The sequence below is a fragment of the Scatophagus argus genome, chromosome 10 (assembly GCF_020382885.2).
Source record: "Scatophagus argus isolate fScaArg1 chromosome 10, fScaArg1.pri, whole genome shotgun sequence".
In the NCBI taxonomy this organism is placed as follows: Eukaryota; Metazoa; Chordata; class Actinopteri; family Scatophagidae; genus Scatophagus; species Scatophagus argus.
The window spans coordinates 5,232,181-5,259,518 of record NC_058502.1 but is presented as its reverse complement, the minus strand read 5'-3'; the positions used below and the strand labels follow the sequence as shown (position 1 = coordinate 5,259,518).

General features: G+C 40.7%; 2 protein-coding genes and 1 long non-coding RNA gene across 6 annotated transcripts; 1 reads left to right on the top strand and 2 right to left on the bottom strand.

Annotated features, from left to right (window-relative positions):
* Nucleotides 1–77: 77 nt before the first annotated feature.
* On the bottom strand, nucleotides 78–23,717 carry pank1a (pantothenate kinase 1a). 4 transcript variants are annotated; one of them, XM_046401570.1, is made up of 9 exons: nucleotides 23,500–23,717; nucleotides 22,839–23,155; nucleotides 13,659–13,805; nucleotides 13,091–13,296; nucleotides 11,521–11,774; nucleotides 10,107–10,283; nucleotides 8,942–9,065; nucleotides 6,100–6,225; nucleotides 78–5,973 (listed from the first exon to the last, which is right to left on the bottom strand). In XM_046401570.1, exons 2-9 carry the CDS (start codon nucleotides 23,113–23,115, stop codon nucleotides 5,914–5,916), a joined length of 1,371 nt encoding a protein of 456 aa, XP_046257526.1. In that variant the 5' UTR covers nucleotides 23,116–23,155; nucleotides 23,500–23,717; the 3' UTR covers nucleotides 78–5,913. The 4 variants fall into 4 exon arrangements, with proteins under 4 accessions (XP_046257526.1, XP_046257524.1, XP_046257527.1 ...); XM_046401568.1 differs by lacking the exon at nucleotides 23,500–23,717 and adding an exon at nucleotides 23,289–23,469; XM_046401571.1 differs by lacking the exon at nucleotides 23,500–23,717 and adding an exon at nucleotides 22,056–22,421 and having other exon boundaries at nucleotides 22,839–22,959.
* LOC124065795 lies at nucleotides 17,882–19,808 on the top strand. The gene is made up of 3 exons (XR_006844494.1): nucleotides 17,882–17,969; nucleotides 19,147–19,263; nucleotides 19,602–19,808. It is a non-coding gene; the product is annotated as an uncharacterized LOC124065795 (long non-coding RNA).
* A 1,525-nt stretch (nucleotides 23,718–25,242) lies between the features above and the next one.
* zgc:65997 (uncharacterized protein LOC794398 homolog) lies at nucleotides 25,243–27,232 on the bottom strand. The gene is made up of 4 exons (XM_046402469.1): nucleotides 26,841–27,232; nucleotides 26,493–26,670; nucleotides 26,240–26,334; nucleotides 25,243–26,127 (listed from the first exon to the last, which is right to left on the bottom strand). The coding sequence occupies exons 1-4, from the start codon at nucleotides 27,177–27,179 to the stop codon at nucleotides 25,936–25,938; spliced, it is 804 nt and encodes a 267-aa protein (XP_046258425.1). The 5' UTR covers nucleotides 27,180–27,232; the 3' UTR covers nucleotides 25,243–25,935.
* Nucleotides 27,233–27,338: the final 106 nt, after the last annotated feature.

The following is a 27,338-nucleotide window of genomic DNA, read 5'->3' as shown; positions in this document are numbered from 1 at the left end:
ACTGCCAATAAAAGTTGATTCTTCTTCTTCTTCTTCTTGAAGTATAGGCAAGTAAAGAAACATCCAGGATACATATATCCAGTTTTAGTTTAATTCCTTTATAGAAAAAAGAAATCTCTTCACTTCAGTACACACGCATTGCACAACGGAGGAAGCCATTTGTTTTAAATTGTCATTTATTTTCCTTTTTAATCCTTTCGGTTTTCAACCCAGTTAAAAGCAGCAGCAGAACTGATGCAACAACCAGCACTGGGCTTCCCAAAAATTTCACAACTAAATCCAGATCATAGAGGAATCAGTGTGAACAACTGGCACTGAAAGCCAACACAGAACAACACCTGGATGTTAAACAACATACTTTCCTCCTTTGATTCTCATCACCATTTAGGGTAAGTATGACTCAGTTTTAATTTTTTTTTTTCAATCTAAGTAAAACTGTCCCACAAATAAATTTAATGATATTAAAGTGACAATAAGTGAAAAAAAAATCGAAATGAAGAAAATCTCACCAATTGGACACCACAAAGAGATTAGGACAGACTGCTGAAGGTTTTATTGAATACTACTTATCACAGCTCTGGTAAAGTTGTTGGTAAATGTGATGGAGCTGCAGAGGAAAGTGGTTTGCCTCGGTGTGTCTTCTGTCTGCGTTAGGATTGTAAATGAAGTGCCAAGTTGTATTTGGGAAACCCGACCCTGAACAGTTGAAACAACTTCATCAACAGACAGATTGCTGGTGTAGAATATATCATATTAATATTATTTACAAAATCTTTGTACAATCAAATCCACAGGGGTGAAAAGGTCTGTCCTGCCGGTCAAGCATTCCAGAAGACAGTTTAAAGGTTGAATGAGTTCACGCAACAAGATGTTTGACCAGATTAAGAACCTGTGAGGAAATCCTAAAAAGCTTAGCAACGTGGGGCGAAAAACACAAGCAAAAGGTCACAAGGTCACAAGCAACATTATCTCACTTTGACGAGGACCCGACTTGAGGTTCGACAGCAGCAAGGAGTTGACAGTTTGCTATCTACCCTACACTAACACAGTTAAAGATAAAAATGAACATTGTCACAGATCTTCAGCCTATTTGAATTACTTCTCACCATTCATTCAACAAGGCCAACAAGGCCCTCATCTCATCCACAGTTTGGATATGATAAGGGCCTGCCATGGGAGAACCACTCAAAAAGAACTTCAGGGATGCTAAAGCTTGTTACTGTATGTGTCAATGACTTTATGACATATTTAACATGATAAGGTCACAAATATCACACTGAAAAAGCAAGCTTGGTACGCTCAGTCGGGTGCTTAACTAGGCCTAAAGCATCCTGTTGCAAGAATCCACCTTAAATAGTGTTAACAACGGAGTCAGCAGGACAAACTTCAAGAGGAGAAAACTCTCTCTGTCAGTATTCAAACAGGATTTTTAACAGGGAAAAACTAACAGCATTGCATATTTTACTTAAAAACATTTACAAACAAGCCAAATCAACTCTGGTAGCTTTAGAGAAGAGATAAGAGAAAGGGACAAAAAGATCCATGGATGAGTTACTGCATAGCCTGTTGGTTAGTTTTCACTTTTGGATGACATACCATTTGCAATTCGGTGGGTGATTTAAGCCAAAGACGCTTACAATACAGAGAAAGAATATACTGATTTGAGCACAGGTGGTCCCAGTGGGAAATAAACTCAAAACGCAGCATTAGAAAGGTTCAAACTTTAAAATCACAACTCAGACTGTGATCAAAGCAGACAAACACCCACACACTGACTCATGAGAGCAGAGAATCACTACTTGATATCCAGTTTACTTAAATGACTGAATTCTTGCTTCATACTGTGTCGATGTAGTCATACACAATGTGTGAAACACTTTTAAAAGGGACCAAACTTCACGAAAATGTCAGCACGGTAAGATGTGACACTGCCTTGAGTGATGGGTCTCATTCGTGTTGATGCATGAAACAAACACTTTCTGTGAACTTGAAATTCCAGCGTTACTGATTCGGTTTTTGGAGTCCGAAACACTTAAACTGGACTACAACAGTGAGGTCCAAAAATACTTGACCTCATGAAAAACACATGGCGGCCAGTAACTCTGGATTAGAACAGTTTCAGATTAGTTGAGTGTGGAAATTATAACAGTTATATCAACATTGAAAACATACAGGTACAGTTTAAAATCAGCAACAGGTCATCTGTACACCACAGCAGACTGCAAAAAGTTAAAAATGTACAGTAAATTCTCCTTCTACTTGGGTGTTCACCTGTTTTGACATAAAAAGCTTCCACACTGATGATACGTGTTGAAAAAGGTAAAACTCGCAGTGAGACACTTTTATAAGTGCTGCGAATCATAAACATGTTTGAAAAGGCGGGTAGTTACATCTCTAAGGACAATCACGCTGGTTCTTTTGTGCCAACTCAAAACAGTTAAACCATGAAGAGAAATTCAGTATAATAGTATTTTCATATCACGTTTGAAAAACACGTTAACTTACATTACTATAACTGGCCACAACGTAAAAGGACGTACCATTTCTAAGTGTTCCCAAACCAAACTGCTGCCCAAAACCCTAATGAAAAGAAATGCTAAGGAACTAGAGTTTTTAAAAAAATTCTAGTTCACATTGTTAATAATCTGTGATACCTAAATATGCTGTGACTTTTGAAATAATCAAGTGGAAATTAATGTTGTTGTTGTTTTCTTACGTCACACTTTGGGACTAGTAGGTCAGCTGTGAATATCAAGAAGTTTAACTGCACTGAACTTTTTAAAGTACAACAGCAAACAAAAAAAACAAACAAACAAAAAAACAGAAATTACATTGAAATTAAACCACGTGGGAAACTGAAGGGCACAGACATGGTGGTACCAGGCTGACAGACAGTGAAGGCAACTGATAAGAAAGAAGGGGTGGCACAAGGTAACCAACACCTGACAGGTCGAGGCCACTGGTGTCATCCAAACAAGGCAAAGAACAGACAAAAGAAAAAAAAGCACCAGAAAAGAACATTTGCAGTGTCGTCACAGCTGAAAACATGCAGGATCAAACACAAAGATCACTTTGTGTTTTCAGAGGAAACGGTTGCAAAACTCCAAAACACTACTAGTCAAATAGTATTTCATCACAGTCTTACTTTTAACATTTGCATAAGTGCTGACATTTAGATTACTGAAGCCAATCCGTGGTTAATGAATCCTGCTACACTCAATATATCCACAGAAGAAAAACACTATTTTTATCCAATTTTACTATGATGAACTACAGAGCATTTACTCTCTAAAATGTGTTTATTCTGTCACCAGATCCTCATCTATTTTGACTGCATTCAATCTGTACTTTAAAAACACGTGGTGCATATTCAATTTCACAGCAAAACCTCTTAGATGTTAGTCTATTATGAGTCCCTGTAGACAAAATATCAGCCTGAACTAAAACCTTTCTGAGAACTATGTGGTCTATAATACAACTGTCCTATGTGGCTTTTTACATATTAACTAAAAAAAAAGAACTGCATAGCAGTAAACATGTTATTTGTCAGGGTCAAAGTATAGCTCATGGGTACATTAGATGGTGAAGTGGAGATAACCAACTCGAATTAACTGATTTTGTCAGTAATATGTTCACAATACTTACATAACATTCAACTAGCTGATAAGGAGTTCACCTTTGTTATACTGTACGATAAATTAAAAAAACTGCAGAGTCCTGTCAATAACATCCCCAGAGATGAACTAATACTTGCACATCAGGCTAAGAAACACAGAAAACTAATGGACCTGAAAGTGTTGGCGGGGATGGTCTGGAGGTATCACAACAAATTGTCAAGAGTATAAAAACTGAGAGCTTGAGGTGAATTACATGAAGAGTGGCTTCAAAAAGGGGACAGAACAGTTTCTCCGATGGAGAGCATTGGCATGTAATACAGAGGTACAACACATATAAAAGCAGTGGAGAGTGGAGACTGCAGCTTTGTAGTTGAGCTGCTTTGACAAGAAAGGCTGTTAAGGTCCAGGCTGGAGGGAGGGAGGCGTCACCACATCACAGAAACCTACAACTTAGTCGTCCATGTTTCTCGGCTATGATAATCCAACCACTGATGACGAAGCCTCTCTCGCATAATGAATACAAGCAAACCTCGCCTATAGGATGACGGGTACGTCTAATTTACGATTCCACCTTCCCCAAATTATTGCAGATCAGTTAGGATCCCTTTAAAAAGTGGCAGAAGGACAGAGCACTACTGCAGGCAATCAAGGCAAGTATGAGGGTTTTCCATCCTAGAAGAAAGACTGAGGCAAGCAAACTGTGCGTGTGTGACCTAAGTCAGCACAGCATATCTGAGATGGTCTAAGAAAGATGAACAGTCATCATCAGTATTATAGCGGCATAATGATAGCCAACTACTGTAAGATAGCTTTTTGAAAGTGTAGGATGACATATTTTCTTGTTGTTTGTGAGTACAAAGGTTGTACTTAGAGAACAAATCAACAAATACTAACCGCACACAATAACCGCACCATTAGACAGTTAAAGAACAATCTAATTTAGAGTGGTTGAACTCATTCTGATGCCAGAAAATTTGCATTTATGTATTTTACATAATGGACAACTCTTGACTAAAAGCATCTTGGTCCATCTCTTTTATGTCGAGATTCAAATGTAGCTGACGTAATCTCAGCCCGAACGCCTCAGTAAATCCCAATTTTAACATCCAAACAAGGCATCTGGCTCGAAGAGGAGTCAGAGGGTGAGAAACAGGACTTCACCCTGCTGAAGTGTCTTCGAATTAGACACCGACAGACAGGAGAAGGACGAGAGGAAAAGAACAAACCATTCCCAACAGACATGAACTGAAGTTGTAGTCATGCCAGTCACCAGAGATCAACAGTGCAGCCACAGCTGTCGCGTTAATCGTTGGAAGACAACGTCTTGGTCCCATCATCTAACACTAAACTCACTGAACACTATATATGTCGTAATATGGGGTTGTTAATATTGTTAACAAGAAGGCAGACTGAGGGGAGACGAAATGCAAAGGCAATATGCAGTGGAGCGACAGAAATGATGTTTTTCTGTTTCCCATATGAGTTGAAGCAGGCAGGTGTCGTACGAATCTCAACAGGATTTGGCTTGAGTGCACTCCTCAGAAGGAGCACGGTGGGCAACTTTTTGTGCAACAGACAGGCAGCAGAATACCACCTGAACCTTAGTTACCGCCACAACCACTGCCCAGCTGCACTGAGGAGCCGGCTGACCACTAACTGCATTCTTAAGTTAACATTACCCAAACGTTCGACTACAGCTGACGGATGAAGGCAGCAGGCATTAGCGGTCAAATGATGTTTCTTGCGGTTGCAGAGAAGGAATTTCCTTTTGTCCCTCGTGGTAAAAATTACTCATTCAAGAGTAATTTCTGTGCAAAGAATCCTGTTTTGAAGAACTGTTGCACAAATAGTCATCTGGGGCACCGCAGCCTCCAGGATGTAATGCTACAGTAGCTATTCACACTATCTCACGTAGTAACAAAAAACACGAAAAATACTCTCGTCTCTGTGCTTACTGACAGAGGACTAATTACAGGAAACAACAGAGATGATTACAGGAAACCATAAATTAAAGATTACAATATTAAAACCTCTTTGATAGGGGGACTCTGTTTGGGAAATTCAGGAAGTGAGTGTTAGAGGTTATTATTATTTACAAGAGTTAAATTATTAAAATGGCTTTTCTCAGTTTCTGTGTCTATTAGTGTTCCTTCAGCGGCCTCTGTGAACGAGACCTTTCAGCAGCGTCAAAATAAGTCGATGACGTCACAGCATCGAGTGGAGGTGACATCACAGCGTACGGGGGTGTATGACATCGTCTTGTCCAGTGTTGAAGATGTCATTCACACTCTTTACTTCACGGGTCCTCTGTTGGCTTCAGCAGCTCCATCAGTGCTCCAACAGCTCCAAAATAACCCTGGTGCAAGCAAACACACACACTTTTTACTTTCATATGTCGTATGTAGTTTGGGTTTTCCTCCTGACTTCCTAAGCGTCTGACTAGAAGACTCAGCCTGGTTAAATTCATCCTATGAGTGCTTACCTCATGTTCCAGGAAGAGGGCTCTTAGTTGTCCTTTAGACCAGAAGTCCATGGCATAGGCTAGCAGCTTTGTGGACACTGTGTTGATGCGAAGGAAGTTCCCGACAAACACCACACGCTCGATTTTCTGATATGACAAGACACATAAGAAACCCCATTATGTGCGTGACAATAACTGAAACATCATCAGCACAAACTGAAATATGAAAGGCTGGGGTGCTCTGGCGGTCCAGGGCCAAACATGAACAGCAGTCCTGGTTCACTTTGTGGCAGTATAGCGTGTAAGACAGACATTTGAGTTGTGCAATATGACCAAAATCTCATATATAAAAGAAAGTAAACAGAAAAAAAGGTGGCTCTTGCGTAAGCGGTGAAAGAGGTTTGTGGTGCTGCAGTCCGTGTTTGAGTTTCATGTTTTTTCACGAATGATTAAGTTCTCACAACAGCAGGTGATTCGTGTGTGGAGAACTCAGTACCAACGTGGTGCTTAATAACATCACAGCAACCAGGAACACTTTCATATTTTATAAAACAGCGGCAATAAGCAGGCCTACATTCAACAGGAGATGTCGCACCACAATCAGCACACTGATCTCGTTTTGCTTCAGATGTTGGCACTTCCTGTATCTGCTGTGTAAAAATTGTGTTTGTGACCCAACAAAATTCTTGTTTCTTGTTCCTGTTTCTGATAAATGTTCCTGATAAACACTGAAATTATTATTTATAAAAAATGTTGGGAATGTTTAAATCTGTCCTGAAGCACGAATAAAAGTAATAACATTTGTATACACACATAATCAACATGTGCCTGATAGTTAAATTCATCTATTTATGTGAAACAATAAGTTGCTAAAAGAAAGAAACGCAATATCTCTTCCAAGCCACACGGTGGTGCTGGAGAGTTGTATATCAACTTAATCAAATACGCTGCATTCAAGCACATTTTATAAAACAATAAGAGACACAAGAAGTTCTTTTCATTCATCTTTTGCTCTGCAAAGGAAAGACATAATGACTACTTGAGGGATAAGCTCAGTAGTGCTAACAAATCAGCTACCAGCCAAAATGCTGAATAGACTGTGATGAAGCCTTAAATAATCCTAAAACTGCTAAATTCAGCAACAGGCAGACTACATGGTCTTTAAGTCTTTCAGAAGAAAATTTTGGTGTCTACATTTTAATCCCTAAAGCCACATAAGGGAAACACTTTCTTGCATTAAAGATTGCTGAAAATCCATACTGGACCTATTAGTTAAATCCTTCCCAAAATGTCAGTATCAGCCCTCAACCCCCCAGTCGGTGAACACGTGTGCACGTCTTCGCCGCGGCTCTGTGTGCAGTGATAGCCCTGTACAATGCTGCTTGATTGCCATGCCACAAGGCAACACTGTAAAGAAGCTCACAGTACACAGGAAAACTCCAGGCTGATGTTTCACTCTACGAAACAGTAAGTCTGACTTTTTAAGCTGCTGCCACTGAAAAACTTTTAAAACCAGCTTTAGCTCCATTTTTGTCTCAATTCAACTGTTAATTCTCTAGTTTCACTGCCATTAAACTATTATTTTGCAAGATTAAACTACTTTCGGCTTGTTGATTTTACTGTGGAGCCAATTAGCACCCACAATCCCAAAACTGTCCAGAAGTTCACAGTCGATTATTTGAAACTCGTGGACATTCACTGTTGAATTTCAAAACAACAGTGAGCTGGGAGGAAATTTGGGGATTGTATATTTTAAACACGAAACTTAATATGTTTGTTTCTTAAAACTACGCCGTACAGTTGTTATCACTGTAGTCGTTTTGCCTGTCCTGAGATTACTCTGTACATAAAGTAAAGCACAGACAGAAACTGTGAGTGTGCAAATTTGGTTCACTCTGTGTTGTTAGTCATGCTGAGTGGCGAGAAAACCTCTGAATCCCGCTCAGTGTGTACGTGTGTGTCTTTGTATGTATTTCAACACCAACATGTGCCAATAGGTCAAGCTAGTGGTGAAGCTATACCATAATCTCTCATGCGTTTGTGGATAAGCATTACATAAAGCAAATACCGTATTTTTCGGACTATAAGTCGCACTTTTTTTCATGGTTTGGCTGGTCCTGCGACTTATACTCAGGTGCAACTTATATAATAAAATATATACGGTAATTTCACATGTTCATGCTGAGAGTCGCGAGGGGGCGCTCTAGGCTGGTGTGCCAGTATCTGCTACGCTCCTGTACCACCGAAAAATTTTAATTTAAACAACTTATAAAGACAACTGAGAAAGACTGAACACAAATGCCCCAAAAAGAAAATCATACGCTGCAGATTACAAGCTGCAAGTTGCGAAATATGCAGCCGAAAACGGTAATGGAGCAGCTGAAAGAAAGTTTGTAGTTAGCGAGAAACTTGTGAGGGACTGGCGAAAAGCGGAGGATACTCTAACTGCAATGAAGAAAACCAAAAAAGCTAATCGCGGGCTAAAAGCTAGGTGGCCACAGCTAGAGGAACAGGGTTTGGTAAACTTATGTTGTTTATGTTATAGTTATCTGAATATCTGTTATTGTGTTACATTAACATACCAGACACCCATTCAGCCCGTTGTTCTCTAACCTATTGTTATTACTATAATTTACCGTTCAAGATGAAATATCTGTTCTTGGTCTCTGATTTTATAAAATAAATTTCCCCACAAAAATGCGACTTATAGTCCAGTGCGACTTATATATGTTTTTTTCTTCTTCATTATGCATTTTTTGGCTGGTGCGACTTATACTCCGGAGCGACTTATAGTCCGAAAAATACGGTACCTGTTGTACATAGTATGTCTGGTGATAGCCAGTAGGAATGTGTGTGTGTATACCTCGTTGACAGCACACATCCGTGCTATGGATCCTATGTTATTAGTGATGGTGACCAGTGTGGCTCTGGCCAGGTCCTCCTTACTGATGCTGTCGCGCTTCTCTTTGCTCATCATGTGACCAAAACTGTCAAAACAGATCACATGACACACGTCATGTAAATAATGTCACTGTACACGTGAACCTAAACACACGGACTTACTTTCATTGTAAGTAATATTCAAGTTTGATGAACTCTTGACAAATTGAGCAAAAAAGGGGAAGACCAAGCAGACGCAGCAGCATGCGCCTCTGTTAATGTCACAATAACCTTCAGTAAACAGTAAACAAGAGATGTTTGTCTTTGTGTGTGCGTGTAAGAGTGTGTTTTCAATAAATGACAGAGTGGAACACCATAACAAGAAACAGTGATTAGAATCTGTGATAAAAAACTGTTTTTCACTGAGCTGTATGGATCAACCTTTGAACAAAGAGCTGCAGGTTTACTGTACACAGTGTGTGTGACAGTGTGTGTGACCGTATGTGTGACTGTGTGCGCGACTGTGTGAACCTTATGCCTACAATTTTACCAGTCAGCTGTAATTTCACACACCATTTGCTGGTGTCATTTTTTTATTTCTGTTGCAGACTGTGTGTGTGTTTGTAAAGCCATAAATTCATACAGAGCATGGCATGGCTCTGCGTCCACACGCAAATTAAACCCTGTTAAGTCATTCTGGATAATTAATGTTCTCTGCATTACATTCTGTGAGCAATTTGGTGCCAAGAAAGGAAATAAAATGCAAAAAATTGAAATAAATAAATAAATAGTACAAAACAGCCAGCAAGGAAAAGAAGGTGAAGGACGCCTATACTTTATCATCAATGTTGTATTTACTATTGGTATGCAAGGCTCGTGTTGTTTGTTTTTTTTCCTGGAAAAGACTCACAAGACAGGACATGCCGTGACTGCGAAGACCCTATCAGGAAGCGAACTCTAGCGTTTTCAAACTAAAACGGGTCAGCAGAGTTCTCAAAATTATTGGCTTTAGAGATTCAGAACCAATACAGCAACGTGCACACTAGGAATAAATGTAGAAAACATGTTTTGTATGATGTATGATGTAGCTGAAGTGAAATATGGCAACATTGTGGACCTTCGGGCAACAATGTCATCATCACGCTCACCTGGACGCCACAGCGGAGCCCTGTAGGCCAAAGCGTTCGTAGTCTCCTCCATAGATATCTTTCACCAGTTTGTCCACATTGGTAGAGTCACCTTTGCTGGCCATTTCCAACGCCTCCTCAAACGTCTCGCAGCCCGTCAGCAGACAGCAAAGGCCCAGGAATGTACCACCTCCCAAACTGGAAGAGGAAAAAGCCAGAGATACATCAGAATATGAGGTACATGCAGACAGCACCTCTGAACAAGTTTTTATTCCTCCTTCACGTGCTCAGCACATCAACGTTTCCTGCGATGGCTTCGACTGTAAAATATACAAAAAAACAGATGGAATCTTACACAAAAGTAGAGGACGGTTGTTTCTAAATTGTAAAGGTTATCTTACTTCGCCCAGTATTTATATAACATAAGTTTAGCCTGTGATAAATACAAAGAGTTTGGAAGTAAATGATTATATAACTTAACTAAGAGGATACCACTGAATGAATGAAAGGCACATTAACTGTAGTTAAGTGAGTCTAGTAACACACACACACACACACACACACACACACGCTCTCTGACTGGTTAGCTTGACTATTTCAGTTGGGAGTTTTTCATGAGGAGGCTTGTTTAGTTATTATATATAGCATGTAAATGTAAAGGAAAGAAGCTGCTTTAATTTTCTTATTGTTTTCACAAGTTCACTGTCCAATCACAATCTAACCTGACTGTTACACAAGCACTGTAATAAAACAAGGTGCTCATAGATAAAGCATGGCTGGAATTAAAACAACTGATTCTGGCCTATCAGGTGGATCTACTGAAACTATAAAAAGTATTCAGCCTTCACCTTTTGCACATATTCATCCATGCAAAACAAGTTCAAGTTCACAAGTCACTGATTTAGTGTAACAAATGAGTTTAGTCTTTCTGTTGATAACATTGGGCACAATATATCTGAAAAACCAGCTTCTCTCCCTTTTCACTCCGCCCTGTTTTCCAACATTAATGTTTCTCCATAATAGTAATTTCACTCTAATGTTTCCAGTAATCTGACTTAATTTATCAGGTTATCAAATTAAGATAAATTACAAAATATAAGCCTTTGTGATCAGTGTATTGGTATTGGTGTTCCACGAGGAAATGAGCTGTTAAAAGGGAGTCAACCCTGACATATGTTTTTGTTCGGCTTGTGTAGATCAGCTGCCTTATCAGTGATTGAGAAAACTTGAAGCTGAAGTCACATCAGTTGTGCAACTTCATGATGCCTTCATCTGAATGAATTTTGCTTGCTCTGCCATGTGTAGCACTGCAAAAGTCACTGATCTCGTAAACTCCAACATGACTGCAACAAACAACTCCACTCCTTGTGTGTATTTCATGAGGTTTTAGAGAGTTTAGGATAAGAATATGGAAATGCTTTGTGATCCTCCTCACCTGGTCCCAGTCACCCGTTTGTAGTTGTTCTCTGAGTACACGGCCAGGATGGAGACCCCGGAGCCGATGTTGACCAGCAGCATGGGGAAGGGGTTGTCCAGGGTGCAGGGCTTCTTCACGCAGCTCTGGGTGTCTGACGGGTTCTGGAAATAGTAGCACTCTGGGTGTCCGTTGAAGCCCACCCGGTCGACATACAGCAGGCCGCGGATCAGGCAGTCCAGCTCGTCAAGCTTCAGCAGCTCCAGGTCGGCCATCTGCAACACAAACAGAAGAGGGTGAAAATACTGAGATCACACCATTTCAGCTGATAAAAGAGATGGCTGCTGACTTCAGGGAGGATCAGGGTGACCACGCTCCGCTGACCATTGACGGATCCGCCGTGGAGATTGTCAAGGGCACCAAGCTTCTTCAAACTCTTGCTGTCTGGTAGGAGGTACCGGAGCATTTGGTCCACCACCAGACACCAGACTCGAGAGTAGGTTTTTCTTCCCAAGCCATCAGACTCCCAGAGACAGGACACAGTCACACACATACACAAACATATACATACACTCCACACAAACACACATGCACACCCAAAATTGGCACACCTCTGCACTACCTGCACTACCCCAATGTCTTATCTGTCTCGTGCATAACTGTGTATATACTGTGGAAACCTGTGCATGTATTTTTTTAATTTCTTATATTTTTTATTCTATATTTCTAGTTTTATTCTTTAGTTTTATACTTTTTGTTTTTTAATTTTATTTTACTTATGTGCAGTGTTTTGTGTAGCACCATGTAGCATCCTGGAGGAACGCTGTTTCATCACCCTATGTACTGCACATACACAGCTATAATGACAAATAAACCTCCTTTAATCCTTGAAACAACATCAAAGGGATGTTAACTGATCAAGATCATTAAAATTAAAAGATGATCATACTCTTTGGATCACTGATTTTCACATTTGTGAAGCTACAAAGATTTCAAAGCACTTAAGAACTCAGATGTGCATGAGGTCTTGGTTCAACCCGGTTCATGCTGCATTGCCTAGGGATAGTTCACTGATCCTACTGCACTGCAGAGAGGGTCAATGAACTCAGGTAAACAGGCACCGAGATATCAAATGCGCCAACTTCAAGTCATGTTCAAGAATCACCAGGAGGTAGCCTCAACCAACTGCCAAGACATGAAAACCAACAGAAATTCTCTGCTCAAATCAGATAATAACTAGTGAGCATTCTGTACAAATGCCACAGAGCTGTTTACATGGCACAGTTTGATCTTTAACTGGAGCAGCACCTAAAGATAATTTTCATGAATGATTGATGATATATAGAAAGCTGTGAAAAATATCTCAGCTCAACTCTTGCGAAGTCATCAAATGTCTCATTTTGTCGGACCAACAGTCCAAGAAGCTGGAACAGCCAAATGTTTGACAAGTTTGCTTTAAAAATCCAAATAGTCAAATAAATACAAATAGATTAACTAATCACGTATCGGTGCCCAAATGTTTGCCATAAGAACGACTGTAAATCTGACATTTTAACGGTGATCAGGCATTTTCGGCAGCTAATACACTCACCGTTCTGAAGTCATTCTCGAACTTGTATGCGCCGCCGCCGGTGGCGCAGAGTGTCGTGTGCAGGCTGGAGAAGTTCTTGTCGTGACCCATCTGGATGAAACGGGGCATGGCCTGTGTGGGGAAGCGGATGAAGTGCAGGTTCCCTGTCCTGCCACACATGGTCAGGTTCCTCAGCTCCAGGTGGACGTCACGGACGCCCGTTTTACCTGAATGAGGACGGAAGGCTTTTTACAACAGACGATTCTGGCCCCGTGTACTCTGTTTAGGACTTGCAAACACGCTAAAGTTTTTCTGAGGACTAAAAAAAAAAACCAAAATGTTGTTTCTTGGTGTTGTGGTGAGGTGGGTGATGTGCTCTCCATAACAACTCAAGTCAAGAACAAATCCCTAAAAACACTTTGATAATCTAACGCAATACATTGGCGGCACACAATATAAAACACATCCTGGTATCCTAATCTTCTTGTGAAGTGTGCTTAACCTGACTGTCCCTGCCTTAGATAAACACATGCATAAACATGCAAGCATGTGGGTGTGACGACACGTGTGTGTGTGTGGGTAGACATACCATAGGCCACGTTTGAGGTGAGGTAGCGGCGGATGGACTTCAGGTTTTCCACTTCCTCCTGTTCTTCCTCTGCAGTTATGTCGACTGGCTCAAAGTACACCAACTTGACCAAGGTGCCACCAATGTCCATACCAAACCAGGGGAAGGCTGCAGAGGAGAATGAGAAAACTGTGATCACCAGGAAAATAACCTGTCAACCTATGAAGTGGCCCAACCTGAAGTCCTACGTGCTTCGGCTGTATGAAAGCAGAATTAACAGAAAAGTTGGTCTGGAGAAACCCACCCTTCCCCATCATCTCTTCTTCGCTCCAACTCTCACACCTTCTTCTCCTTCTCGCTTTCACTTAGCTGTTTCTCTCCATCCATCAGCCTCTTTCACGTTCTCTCTCTTTCTCTCACATCAACACACACACATCTTTCTTTCTCCTTATCTCTTCATCTCCACCTCCTGCATCACTTTCTCCTGCACTTGCCTGCAGCTCCCCTTCCACTCTTTTGCTTGCTTCTTCTCTCTTAATCAATTTAAGTCAATTCAAGTAAGATTTACTGGCATGGATGGAGGAGAATTGATACTGCAAGACAGTTTAAAGGCACCGCATTACTATATTTGACAAAGAGGTACATCAGTCTCATTTAGTTTTCCAATTTAATTCAGGAGGCTTAAGCGTGTGATAATTAAGAATGAAACAATTAGCTGATTAATCAACTGGCAGGTAATTAAATCACTGTGGTGTTTAAGTAATATGTGATCACATTATTTATGCAATATCTTTCAGTTTTGGACAGTTGGACAAAACAAACAAAGTCATTTGAAGAAGTGATCAAGAAGTCAGACGTCATCAAAGTCATCTTGGTTTTTTATCAATTCTCAACCAAGAATATGAGGCACAATAATCGCTACAGAAATTAATCGTTAGTTTAGTTTACTTTAAAATGAATGGAATCGAACTGTTGTTCAAATCAAATCACTTTTATCCTCATTTTTCTAACCCAAACAATGTCAAATGTATTTTATCTTGGCAGAGGGATGTCTTCTATTCTGCCTGTGCACATGTTGCTATTTTTAGAAGCTACCTGCATTGATCCCCTTCTCTTTGCACTGGCAGTTCAACAAAAACCAAGGATCAGGTTGAACATTAAGTGAAACAAATGTTTGAAGAAGAAGTGCTCTTTATTTATGAAGGTCACAGTGAAAGAGTTTACTGCGTGTCAAATCAGAGAGAGCAGCAAGTTTTCCTCCAGTCTTTCAAGTTAGGTGTTTTATGCTTGTTGCACAACACAGAGGTGAGAAAAGAATGACACAAACTGACAGTCGGTCGATTGTCTGGAACAATGAAAACCCTGTGAAACCTTTCAAGACAGCACATGTTCACTAAAACACATGTTGTTGTTGTGGGAAGCAGCAAAGTCCAACAAAAGAACATGTTGAATCCAAATATTTAGTGCATGGTTACAATCCAGCCGACTGAGCCACCAAGAGACTGGAAACCGTGTCTCCTTTTATACGTTTGTCTGTAATTATTACGGACGAAACACTTCGAAATTCAGGACCTTTGGACTGGACTTTGGTTCACTGGTTGTCTGGTCAGACGCCAGTTAGAGTCAGAAGTCAAACTCACTTAGACAGCTAAGTTTGATTAAATGAGACAATAAGACACTGAGATGCATTTCTTTCTTCCTGTTAATCAAAATGAAGCCATTCCATTATAGATTGAACATGAAAATGTTCAAACATGTCGTGAGGTTGAATGCAATATCAGCAATATGTGCAGTTAACCACCTCTGCTCTCCAAACAGGATATGGCAGCATTACAAATCTGTCAATTTTGCTGTGGCATGTATGAGCAGCAAGTTACAACCTTCAGGTGGTTGACTGAACTTGAACCCTCAATCTTTATATATTGTGAACAATGTGGGATTTAATACTGCTTGTGGTGATTAAGAAGAGTCAATGCGCGACAGCATCTTGTCTATTAAACTACTCGTCCTGAAGTTAGAAATCCCATGACACCGGTTTCGCCGTTCTTTTGATCACACTGTAATTTCCAGAACACCTGAGAAGATGATATTTCCTAAAACTTTGTCCCTGCAAGCACCTGATTTGTTGTCGAAAACTGTGTATTCTGAGTTCAGGTGTTCATCACACTTTGTGTACTTGTTTGTTGAAACCTCTAGTATTCAGTAACTGAAACCCACCATCTGACCACTAGCACCACCCCTGCTGCTGCTAGTCTTACCTGCTGATGATACAGCCCATATGGTGGTTGGTGTTAGGTTACTTTCAGAAGGAGTCACCTATCACCTCCTTTATTGTTTGGTTGACTTTTTGCCACTGTCCCCTCTTACCTACTGACCTATTCTGATATCTGCAAACATTAACTGAGAAGTACAGATTTTGCACCCTGTGAAAAACTTACTTAGGTCAAAATAGGTCAAATAAACTGCTCTGAATTGTTTTTGTTGCTAATGTACCTTTGGAAATAGTCGCTTTTAATGACAACGCAATCTTGCTGCATGTTTTATACTATGAATAATTTCAGCTGAAATACTTCATTAATCTCAACTGTACATGCTAAGAGCTTGACAGTCTTTTTAAAATGTCCGTAAATGAGGGAAAGCCATGAAACCAGAAAAACTCTATGTTTGTACAGCATACATTAAAGCTCGGGCAGAGCTGTGAAATACTGTAAACAGAAATATGATCATCTTCTGTGACACAAGGAAAGGTATCAGTGCACGCAAAAGAAATACCGTTAGAGGCCAGTGAAGGTACATGACAGTAGCTGTCTCAAGTGACAATCACACTTTTCTCCACAGCCTGAGCCAAAAACAAAGTCACAAACAGCACATGACACAATCCACGTAAATTAACTAAATTTCTGATATTTTGAGTTGCTGGCAGGCGGTATTTTGTTAAAACAAAAGCTAATACTGTGACCTCAAACTGAACTTTTTATACGTGTATGTGCCAAGAAACTGCATGTTTTCTGTTTCCCTTCCTGTTGTCATAGTAGAAATTGCTCAAACCGTACTGATGATAGGCCATGTGACACTAAAACACTAAAGACTGAAAGTAATGGTAATAAGGAAGAAATCTGTTCAGTGGGGTGTGAAGGTGGGTGTGAATATACTTTATCACGCTACATCATGACAGTGTTAAATGTTTGAAGTAAATGAAGCATGCAGAGTGAGGACATTGAACAACAACAGATACAAATTCAACTGAACCTGAAGACAAAAACTCTTCCTGTCACTCAGACCTTACTGTTACTTTGGCTCTTTATGATGTGACCCAAAATAAATAAATAAATAAAAACAGTGTCCACTGTAAAAATATGCTTAAAACCTTCCTGAGTCAGGACAGGTCAACATTTGTGGTGCTGTGTTTCCACTTCATGAACGATGAAGTTGAATGAATGATGTTCCTCTCTGCACATTCTTTTAAAAATAAGGAAAAACTGTGCACAAAAATTCAAATTATTATGTATTTTTCTTTGAGGAATATGCTGTATCATGGCTAAAGCATGAGTTTTTTCTTAATGGTAAAACTCTGAAAACAAGTTTCACAGAATTATAAAGAATGACAGCAGCCTTCTTAGCGTAATCTGTGTAGCTGAGTGTTGTTGAAGAACAATCTCTCTCATGTCTGAGCTTTGCATTTGAGCCACAGGCATCTTCTGAATCTATGGAGTAACTTGTCAGCCTTCGTCATTAGCCTACTTGACATTTGTTGACTGCTTTCCTTCCATGATTATTACCTTGTTCAGAGGAAAGAACAATAAATACTGACAGTAAAATTGATGCCAGCTGACCCTGGCTGTCAGTCATGTCAAGAAATATGGTCGCACTGACTGAAAAGACATCACAGGAATAGCCTGTGGCTAAATTTAAACATATATCTTCTACGAAAACCAGGAAACCACAACGAAGTGCTCCTTCAACAATGCCTGTCAATGCTTCCTTCATCCAAGGCATTTAAATACTTCGCAATCATAAAATGCTGCTGCCTAAAGACCATTAAAGCACCACTGGGCAATGCAGAAAAAAGGTTTCAACCTCACAAATTAAGTGAAGATTTTTACAAAAATCAAAGGTTTTCTTTTTTGTCCTGTGTGTGTCCTACAGTCCTCACAAGTGTCCATTTATCCAGGGTTTAATTGCAGAAAGGCACACACAGATCATGCACACACACGGTGTCCAGCCAAAGGTCAGTGTGACAAGGAGGAGGGTCGAGGGGGTGAGGAATGATTTGTGTCAATGTGGGTGAAAGGTCTTTGGCCTAACACACCTCTACCTTGCTCTCCACACATGGTAAGTACAATATATATGTGCATGTGTGTGTGCAGTCTGACTTGAATTACAAAGTCCAGAGGGCCTCATTAATGTACTTTTTTCCTCCACCATACTTATTGTTCAGATTTCTAACACGGCCTTGGGGATTATCGGCAGCGACCGTTTCTATTAAATTTCCTATTGCTTAACCTTTAATCTCAGGTTTCGCCGTTACTACATTGCCAGAGAGCACAGGACAAGAACAACACTAGCGCAGCATGCTTGTGTGATAAGACAAGAAAACACACAAGCAAGCAGCTGTGTGTATACAGTGAATACAATAATATACGCTCAGTACTAAGAAGAAAATCACAGGAAGCGTTGTCCTCTGTTATTCCTATCACTGATTTGGTGTTTAATTGTGTTACTGTCCGTCAACTTCTCCATGCACCCCTTTTAATTTACAAATGTTACGAGTGTGAATACAACTAGTACTCATGGTATTATTATCTGTCACTACCTCCACTGCTACAGCAATCGTGTATACGCTTACTGAACCCATACTTGACAGCACACCCTGTTCGCAGTTCATCTGGAGCAGAGTGTGGTAGAACATTGACCTGTGGCAGACGTTTTTCACAAACCTCTATCTTTTTATGAGAGTTATTCTTTAAATGAAGCTCTAGCAAAGTTCAGCACAGAAGACTATTCATTAGCATGCTAGGGCGGTAGTTTGAGTCTCATACTATTCTGTCAGTCACCCTTCTTGTCTTGTCATGTTCACTCATAACTTCCTGCTGACATTGTTTGGGGTCTCATCAGCTGGTCACATCTATCCTACAGCACAACAAGCTATTAGCCCATCATTTTGCTGCTGTCTTTTTAAGTATTGTACTTTTCTCCTCAGTACATTCATGCTGCTGTTATGTGCACCCCTCCACCTCCCCATCACCACTCAGATTCACCATCTTCATCTCAGCAGCAGAGCCTGCTGCTTTGGGCAGGTGCCATCACAAAATCTACCTGTACAATCTAAGTGTCAGAGAATTTCTGACGAGACTTAATTTTCACGTCGTCTGCGGTAATAAACAATTATCTTTACGTCAGTCACTGGTCTCTTCTGAATGAACTACATTTACACACAGACAAACTCAACACAACATCCAGGGTTTCCACCAGCTAAGCTAGACACTAGACCATTATTTTCATTTTCTAGGAGCACCACCAATCAAACTCACCCTTTGAGCCCCACCCCACAAAAACCACTTTGTATCGGCAGCCAACGCCTAGTCTCAACACAAGAAATGTCTGGAAGAAGCTCCAGAGATTCCAGGTAAATCCTGTTTTACTTCATGTCACAACACCCACTTATCTGTAATAAAATGTGAAGTTCAGTCAAAACACTGAGTTGTTTAAGCCCAACTCAGCCCAAACAAGCCCAAACACTGCAGGCTGTGTATCAATTTGACTATTCTGCACATTCGGGTTCCTCGAAAAACTGGCAAACTGGTCTTGTAGCACTGGTAATACTGCTGCTAATACCGCATGCAAAACAGTGCAGTGGCACTATGATCCAATCTGAACAGTACGTCTTCCTGTGGTGTTTTTGCTCGCATATTCATCAAATTTGTTTTGTCTAAATAATACCAGGATTTCTGTCTTTATTTTAAGGTGACCCCACACAGCAGATGTGATGAAGCAACACACGTCCTCCTTCAAAGCCACGTGTCTCGCTGACACATGGACACACAAGCAGCGGGCTGTGACACCTGTTCAGACACAAAAACCAGGCACACGGTATATGCAGCTGGTGGAGTAAAAGGGAATGTTTATGCATTATACCATAGACTGACACTAAGTGCACTTTATTTACCTCACGTGTATTTTGTACTTTATATTTGTTTTATATATTTTTTTCTTAAGTGTGCAATTTTAATTTTCTGCTGCTATTTATAGGTGTGCTTTTAAGCCGAGAACTTAACTTGTACATGACCTCTGTGGCACACTTCCTGTCTTCATTCTTCCTATTTTCATGGTTTTCTCCTCTGTGCTGAAACTAATAATTTCTCCAATCACCTCATTCAATTTTTAAGTCACATAGTTTGAGGTTTCTCATGAAAGATGAAGGAAAAGCATTTACTGTCTGGTTAAAACATTTGTATTTACAGGTGGCAAAATCCCATGAGGGGCTTTTAGACGGAGAGTTTAGTTGTACAAGTTTAAAAAAGGTTTTAAAAAGTTTTAAAAATTGTAAAGTATAAAAGAATCTTCTGACACAGCTGAAGCCTGTGGGTTAAAATAAAGCCGGTTCTGATCCAGGAGACAGTCAATGGAAATGTAACTTTCTGCCAAGTTTCCTGTGGTGTAAAAAAGGGGTACTGCAGGCAGTGTTACCAAAAAGTAACCCCAATCCTACACCACTGCAGAGTAGAAAAAAAAAAGAGGACAAAAGTGAAAAATCACAACACCGCAGGGAATACATTCCAGGGTCGGCCCTCGGTTGGGAAAAGCTTAGAGGGTTATCCGAGTTTATCAGGATGGCTGACCTCCATCCAAGGATAATTCACCCATAAAGCAAAGGATCAGACTTTTACAAAGTTTACCGATGAGATGTCCTCTTAATTATGTAATGTGGTCCAGTTCTAGTGTAGGCTTTCACAGGGTACTAAGTATTACATTATTATCTGCATTATTATCTGCCGTTTGTAGCAGCGTGACACTTCTCCATCAATTTGGCCATCAAAACTCACACAGGTGGAGTGTCCTGTTTTTCTGACTTTATTTGGCTTTTCATCACTTCAGTGCAACTTACAAATGAAATGAAATGAATCTCACAGAAACTGGAGTACATAGTGTACATCTATAAGGGTATGTCTATAATCAAGTGTCAATATCTTTACTATCAAAAGATGTTTTTTCACATATTACCAAAAGATGATTCTGTTTTTTTATCTTCTTGTGTGGGACTTTTTTTTCAAAGAACAAATCACTGAAAGCAAAAAACAACAAATTTTAATGTTGTTCTGTGATACTTAGGGTTGAGTATCGGTACTCAACACCTTTAAGGTATCAGCTGAAACAACCCAGTGACCAGCTGTATCGAAACTTCTCTGAAATGATATCTGCATTCAATTCTTTTTGTACCCAAATCTAAAAAAAACAACAACTAAAAATTAACTATTTGTATGGTTTAGTTCACAGCCTGTCATTGCAGGCATTCTTTGTTTTAATGCAATGTGTGATTGTCCCTTGAGTGCAGCAGCTAAATCCCTACAACGTATGTGATATGCAGAGGATTTCACAAAGATGGCAGTTCAGCGTGCATGAATACATTGCAATTTTTTAATTGACACTCAGCCCTAGTGATACAAACGGAGTTGTATAGATTGATTATTTAAGGCAACAGGAGCAGAAATTATACTGAGTACAAGATCATATGGCAGGTCAGTAACATGTATGAATGAACTACTGGCAATTAATGCTGCAATATGTAACCTTTTCACACGTCACAGGAAAGTAAATGTTCTTAATGTAGAAACCAAAGGTGAAGTCCCCGCCCTTTCTCTACCTGTCTCTCTCTCTTCTGTCTCTGGTGATGTCCCTCCCCTCTCGCTCTGTCTATCGCTATGGCAAGCACTGATAGATGTAAGGAAGGCTACCTAGATGACTAAGTTTGGAGGTCTTGAAACTTGCAGCTGGTCTTTCTGCAAACATGTACAAGAATGATAACAAATTTTCACCACGCTTTAGCCACACTCAGCCACAACAAATCCTGCGGCTTTGACTAAAACAGCCCTGAAAAGGAGCCATGAGGTGTGAAATTCACTGCCATGGACAGCCAAAGAGCTGCCTGCAAAAGCTTCACTTTAAACAACATTTTTAGCACTATTTTTTAAAATAATGCTTCAAATGTGCACCATTCTCACTAGATCAACTGACTGAAACATTAATCCATAAAGGTAATAAACTTTGGAAAATAAGAGCCTTTAATGATGTGTTGTCATAGCCTGACACCGAGTTATAAAGCGAGACAGTGAGGACACTCAAATTACTTCTGTCTACTTCTTCTTCTGTTAATACTTAGGCCATGTCAGTACAACGAGGCACAAACCGACTCACACTTACCAGGTTTCTTTTCACTGATAAGCTTCATTGCGAGGGTATCAGCTCAAAGGTGCATATAAAAAAAACAACAAGAAGCGCGTGTGAGGAAAGCTAAGAAGGTCGCAGTACGTCTTGGATATCTGAAGACACTTCGGCGAAGAAAGAGAAACTCTTCTACATCCTGCACTAAAAACTGCAAGTTTTCCTGGATGATCTTTACTCACATCATCCGAAATACTCCGTAAATAAGGGGACAGGGTCCCGGCCCATTCAACCTGCCTCCTGAAGACAAGAGTCGGGCGTTGATTGGTCGAGGCAAGCCAAGCCCACTTATCAGGAGCTTTTTCACCACCGGCAACCAACCAATCACAGCGCACCAGATGCAACCTGAGGGTTCATACAAACAAGAAGGGTCTCCGTGACGACGGCAGGCTTGTAGTTCGCACAGATCTGCTCGACACACCAACCACCTAATCTAATCAACAACAGGAGACCGAAGGGACAAGATTGTGATCTGAAACACACATGAACCACGACACTCAAATGGCGATGAATTAATAAAAAAAAAAAAGCTGTGAAAGGGAAATACACGCGGGTTGTCAGGGGGTTGTTGCTGTCTCACTGCAACGCGGCGTGGTTGTGCAAAACCCCGGCTGATCAGCACAGCACAACAGAGTGTAGCACTCAAATAACAACAAATATCCCACCAGTTCCACGATCGAAATAAAATTATTTTAAACCACATGCACAGTTAAACGACAGTACCCATCAAACTTGGTTTCCTCCAAATTGGGTGACACTTACGGGGTCTGCTCCGCCGCACCGACTCCGTCCTCCTCCGTAGCCTGCACCTCTTGGCCGGGGAGCCGTTGCACTCTGCATCGTCCCCGCGGTGCAGATGATGCATGTTTTCAAACGTGCTACTGTTTGGTCCGGCGCTCGACCCGAATGCATTGGTGCTGCAACAGCTGCCGTTAGCGGCCACAGGGACGTGTCCGTGAAATCCCCTCTGGCTCTGCCCGTTGACATGAAAGGGTCCCGACGCTCCCTTCTTGTCCATCATCGACTTGGCTTTATCCATGGCAGCAGCTAGCTTAGCCTAGCCTAGCTTAGCTTAGCATCTACGGGAGAGAGAAAAAATGAGAAAGCCCGGCTAACTTACTTTAGCTCAGCTAGCTAATGTTAGCTAGTGAGACAGTCGCCCGAAAAGCTAACGTTAGACTTTATCCTTTTCTGTAATTAAAGGTATTTTACCCAAAAATGTCAAGCTCAGTGTTGATGTTAAAAAATCTTTAATGTCGTATAAAATGAAAATACGAGCAGTCTGTAAAACACAGTGTTTCCTTTAAGGTCACTCGCGGTCATTTCCCCCCATTGAGATTCTGGCAGGCGCAGCAGCAGCGGTGGCCGGTGTGTGTGTGTGTGTGTGTGTGTGTGTGTGTGTTGGTGGGCGGCTACGTCACACCAGCTCTTCCAGGCGAGGCCCGAACCCGTTCACCTCCTCCGACCGGTTTTCTCTCCTCTCTGCAGTAAAATTACACTGTAATGTAACACTTAAACGTGAGAGATTGAAGAAAGGACGCGTCCCTTTGTGGCTCACAACAATGAACCGCCGGCTGCTCCTCAGTGGAATATTAAACAAAGTCTGAACAGACGCACACTCACAAGGCCTACCAGTCCGCACAGCTGTGGGCGCTTTATTTATAAAAGTCGCTGTCAAACGCCCCGCAGTCCTGTCCACTCGTGATGCTGCTGCCAGTCAATATGCCAGTTAAACAAATGAACTGTAGTTAACACAGTAGTTGCGTGCGAAAACACAGCCTGCTATGTAAGAGTTGCGTGATAAGGGTTTTGTTATCCTGCAGAGCATTTTAAATTGTTTTAACTGGTTTGTGTATAAGAGGGACCAGGTCTCCCTTTAGAGGTCTTTACCACAAAAAAACGTGAAAAGAAATTAAAATGAAATGAGGTGAAAGTAAAGAAACAATCCTTTATTTGTGCAAGTGTGGTAACATTAAGATTAAGATTTATTTTAAAAGAGATCCAAGATATTCAAGGAAAACCTGATAGCAAACAGAACATTAGATAGTGAGCACAGTTCAGTCATGGTACAAAGGCCAAGCAACAATGTGAGATTGATAAAGGAAAGCAATCGCTAGAACCAAAAAGACTTCAAGACATTTCTTTTTGTCTTTCTTGGCAATTAAATGCTGATATAAGTCACAGTTTTGAAATGCTGTATAGGTATCTAATGCCCCAGATGCTTTATATGCATAAAAGCTAAACTCATATTACTATCAACTGATTCATAAAAATGAGATAAGGAAGGACTTTTAAAGACTCTTGTCAATGTGCAAACTGTAATGCAGTTATGTAATGTGTCCCTTTAAAAATCAAACATAATCATATGATTGTTAAACGGTCATAACTGAGTACCACAGACATAATTGTACTTGATATGACAGTGAAGTAACACCCTGAGAAATACCACTACAGGAAGTACCACAGTGTTTAATTCACCATAACTATTTATGGAACATCCTCACCATAGATGTTATCTCCACCAGTAAGGAAATATTATTCTATTTTAAGGTATTACGATCATTGGTGGATTGAACACCATTAATTACTGGAAACATACTGTAATGAAGACCCTTATACCTCAACAGATAACCAGACACCATGTTGTCACTAAAGCCATAAACACAGCGACTGTGGACACTTTGGAGGATTCTGCACTCTTACAATGCTGCCATCTTCTGGTTAAAAAAGTAAATAACTGTATTGCACAAAGAGCCACTTCTGGTCACTGAACGATTGAAGGAAAATGTGAGGATTTTCTGGTTTCTTGAAGTAGAGTTAAAGTCGGACAAATTTATGAAATTAGGAACATCATTTAAATTTTTTGCATCTTATGGCTGCAAGAACAGTCTAATAAATAAACCTGGTAGCCCAGATTTTGTAAGAATTAGGTCAATGCTGTATAAAAATCCCTTAACAGGATTGAGCTCAGTCATTCCCCAACAGACAATTAGTCATAGTCCACTATGCTTTAAGTGCATAAACAGGAATATACGTTGCCCATATGGTCAGTTTTAGTCTTGGGAAATGATTTAATGATTGTCTATAATCTTTCAGTGAAGTCACATCATAATGTTTTAATATGGTGATATGTAATACATCTGCCGAATGTCATGACAAAAACTGGTTTTCATTCAACAATAGTTTATTAAAAACATCAAGGAGTTTCTGTTTTCAGGCATCACACTTAAAGGAATAGTTCAATATTTTGGGATATATTCTTTTATTTGTTTTCTTGTTGAGAGAAATGAAATGAGGGGAATCAGCTTCCTGCACATAAAACCCTATAACTTGACATTTTTACATTTGGATTTTTGTACACATTAAGTTAATGAGCTTTATTTGTGAGCTTAAGTGGTGCTAGCAGGCAGATTTATTTGCCTTTGATTTTAGTACCAGGCCAGCATTTTCCCCTGTTTCCAGTCTTTATTCCTAAATGAAGCTTACTGTTTCCTGTTTATAGCTTCATATTGAATGTACAAATATGAGTGTAGCATTCATAGCATAATCATTTAATTTTTTTCCCAAAATGTCAAACTATTTCTTCATAAACCATTTGGTTGACTGACATAGCAAAACACCCTCCCCATTAGTATGGTAACTACATTATGGTAATGCGTTATTTCTACCACCAAAATGAGCCCTTGGTATGCTCCAATTGACCGTTAGATTACTGATCAAGTGGTAAGTGTGATTTAAGCACTTTGGCTGGTTGTGAGGTAGTGGGTTAGTTTTTCCTGTGACTCCAACGGGAACATCCTGCATTTCCTATCTGATGACATTTCAGCATACAGCAAAATCATGGCTCTCTTAGTCGATTCTACCAAGGGAGTTCAGTCCCGTCCCAGCTGTACGCCTTGCCAGTCTTTTCCATACTCAGTGTGTCTACGATGCTCATCAGATAGTTCACAGAGCGTTCGGTATCGAACAGCTTGTCTTTCGGCACATTTCTGTGATATGGTCGAGAGAGGTCTGTGTTGACTGTTCCTGGATGTAAGGACACACACACCACCTGGGAAAATCGGCAACAAGTCCATCAAATTTCTGTAGAGACTGCGGCCATGGCTTTGTAAGCATGTGGAAGATTTATATTTATGGCATTTTATGTTGACACTCAAGCCTACCTTCGGTCGACTGCGACCCAGCTCTATAGACAGGTTCCTTGTAGCCATGTTGAGAGCTGCTTTTGACATTCTGTAGCTGTACCAACCACCAAGACCTTAGAGGTTGGGGGCGTAGGGGAGGGAGGAAAGCATGGAGGAACACACACAAATCATCTGCATTAGCATACATTATGAATTCCCTCAACTTGCTTTGCCCCCCCGGTGGTGTAGTCCACATGACATGTGCACAGTTCTCAAAAAACACAACACCTACCATTGTCTCCAATAGATCCCACTTTGGCTGTGATGTTGACGATGATGCCGCTGTGCTGCTTGGCTTTCTCTGCAGGCTGCTGACCGAAACCTCCTCCGCCCTTCTGAAGCAGGGGAGCAAAGTACTTGGCCATCACCAGAGGACCTACTGTGTTGGTCATCAAGGTGGAGATGATGCCCTGAAAAGCAAAGCAAGTCAAACAAGGGTGTCTGATGGAGTTCCAGGAGACAAATGAATGGGTGCATGAGTGTGAACAAAAATGGAATAATAGGCGGAAATAAAGTAATAAACTTTAGATGGCAGCAGTTTATTATTGAGAGAGTAGCTGATATTGGCCTAATGCTTTACCTGAGCAGAAACATCTCTCAGGCTAGTCTCTCCTTTTCCGGAGGGGTGAAGCATCGCTGAGGAGTTGACGATCAGATCCAGCCGACCGAAGCTCTCCTTGACTCGATCCGCAGCTGCACGAATGTCCTCCTCTTGGTTCACGTCCAGTCTGAGCACCGTCAGTCTGCCCGGGTTTTGGCCGGCCAGGTCTCGCAGCTCGGCCGCTCCGTCCGGGTTTCGGCATGTCGCTATAACGGCTGCGGGGGTTTTGTTTTTCAAAATGTGTTTGCAGAATTCAAGTCCCAGTCCTCTGCTGGCCCCCTGAATCAATGCGATGGAAGCAGCCATGACAGTTAACATATGGCATAACACTGGAGGTGAAGAGTGAAAGGTGACGTTTGCTGCCTTAAAGCACACGCGAATCGTCGTAAATTCATTCTTGCTTGGTGACATATAGAGATAGACTTTGTGGACAAGTGACTTTTAGAAGACATCTGAGCAGTGTTTATCGCTTTGGTC

Excerpts from the sequence above, each read along its gene's own strand:
- zgc:65997 (XM_046402469.1), bottom strand. The coding sequence starts at position 27,179 with ATGTTAACTGTCATGGCTGCTTCCATCGCATTGATTCAGGGGGCCAGC. Across the intron at positions 26,335-26,492 it reads GGGATCTATTGGAGACAATG|GTCTTGGTGGTTGGTACAGC; the intron begins GTAGGTGTTGTG and ends CCAACCTCTAAG. Across the intron at positions 26,128-26,239 it reads TGGGTCGCAGTCGACCGAAG|GTGGTGTGTGTGTCCTTACA; the intron begins GTAGGCTTGAGT and ends CGATTTTCCCAG.
- pank1a (XM_046401570.1), bottom strand. The coding sequence starts at position 23,115 with ATGGATAAAGCCAAGTCGATGATGGACAAGAAGGGAGCGTCGGGACCC. Across the intron at positions 13,297-13,658 it reads CACCTCAAACGTGGCCTATG|GTAAAACGGGCGTCCGTGAC; the intron begins GTATGTCTACCC and ends GTCCTCATTCAG. Across the intron at positions 5,974-6,099 it reads CCCTCTTCCTGGAACATGAG|GGTTATTTTGGAGCTGTTGG; the intron begins GTAAGCACTCAT and ends TGCTTGCACCAG.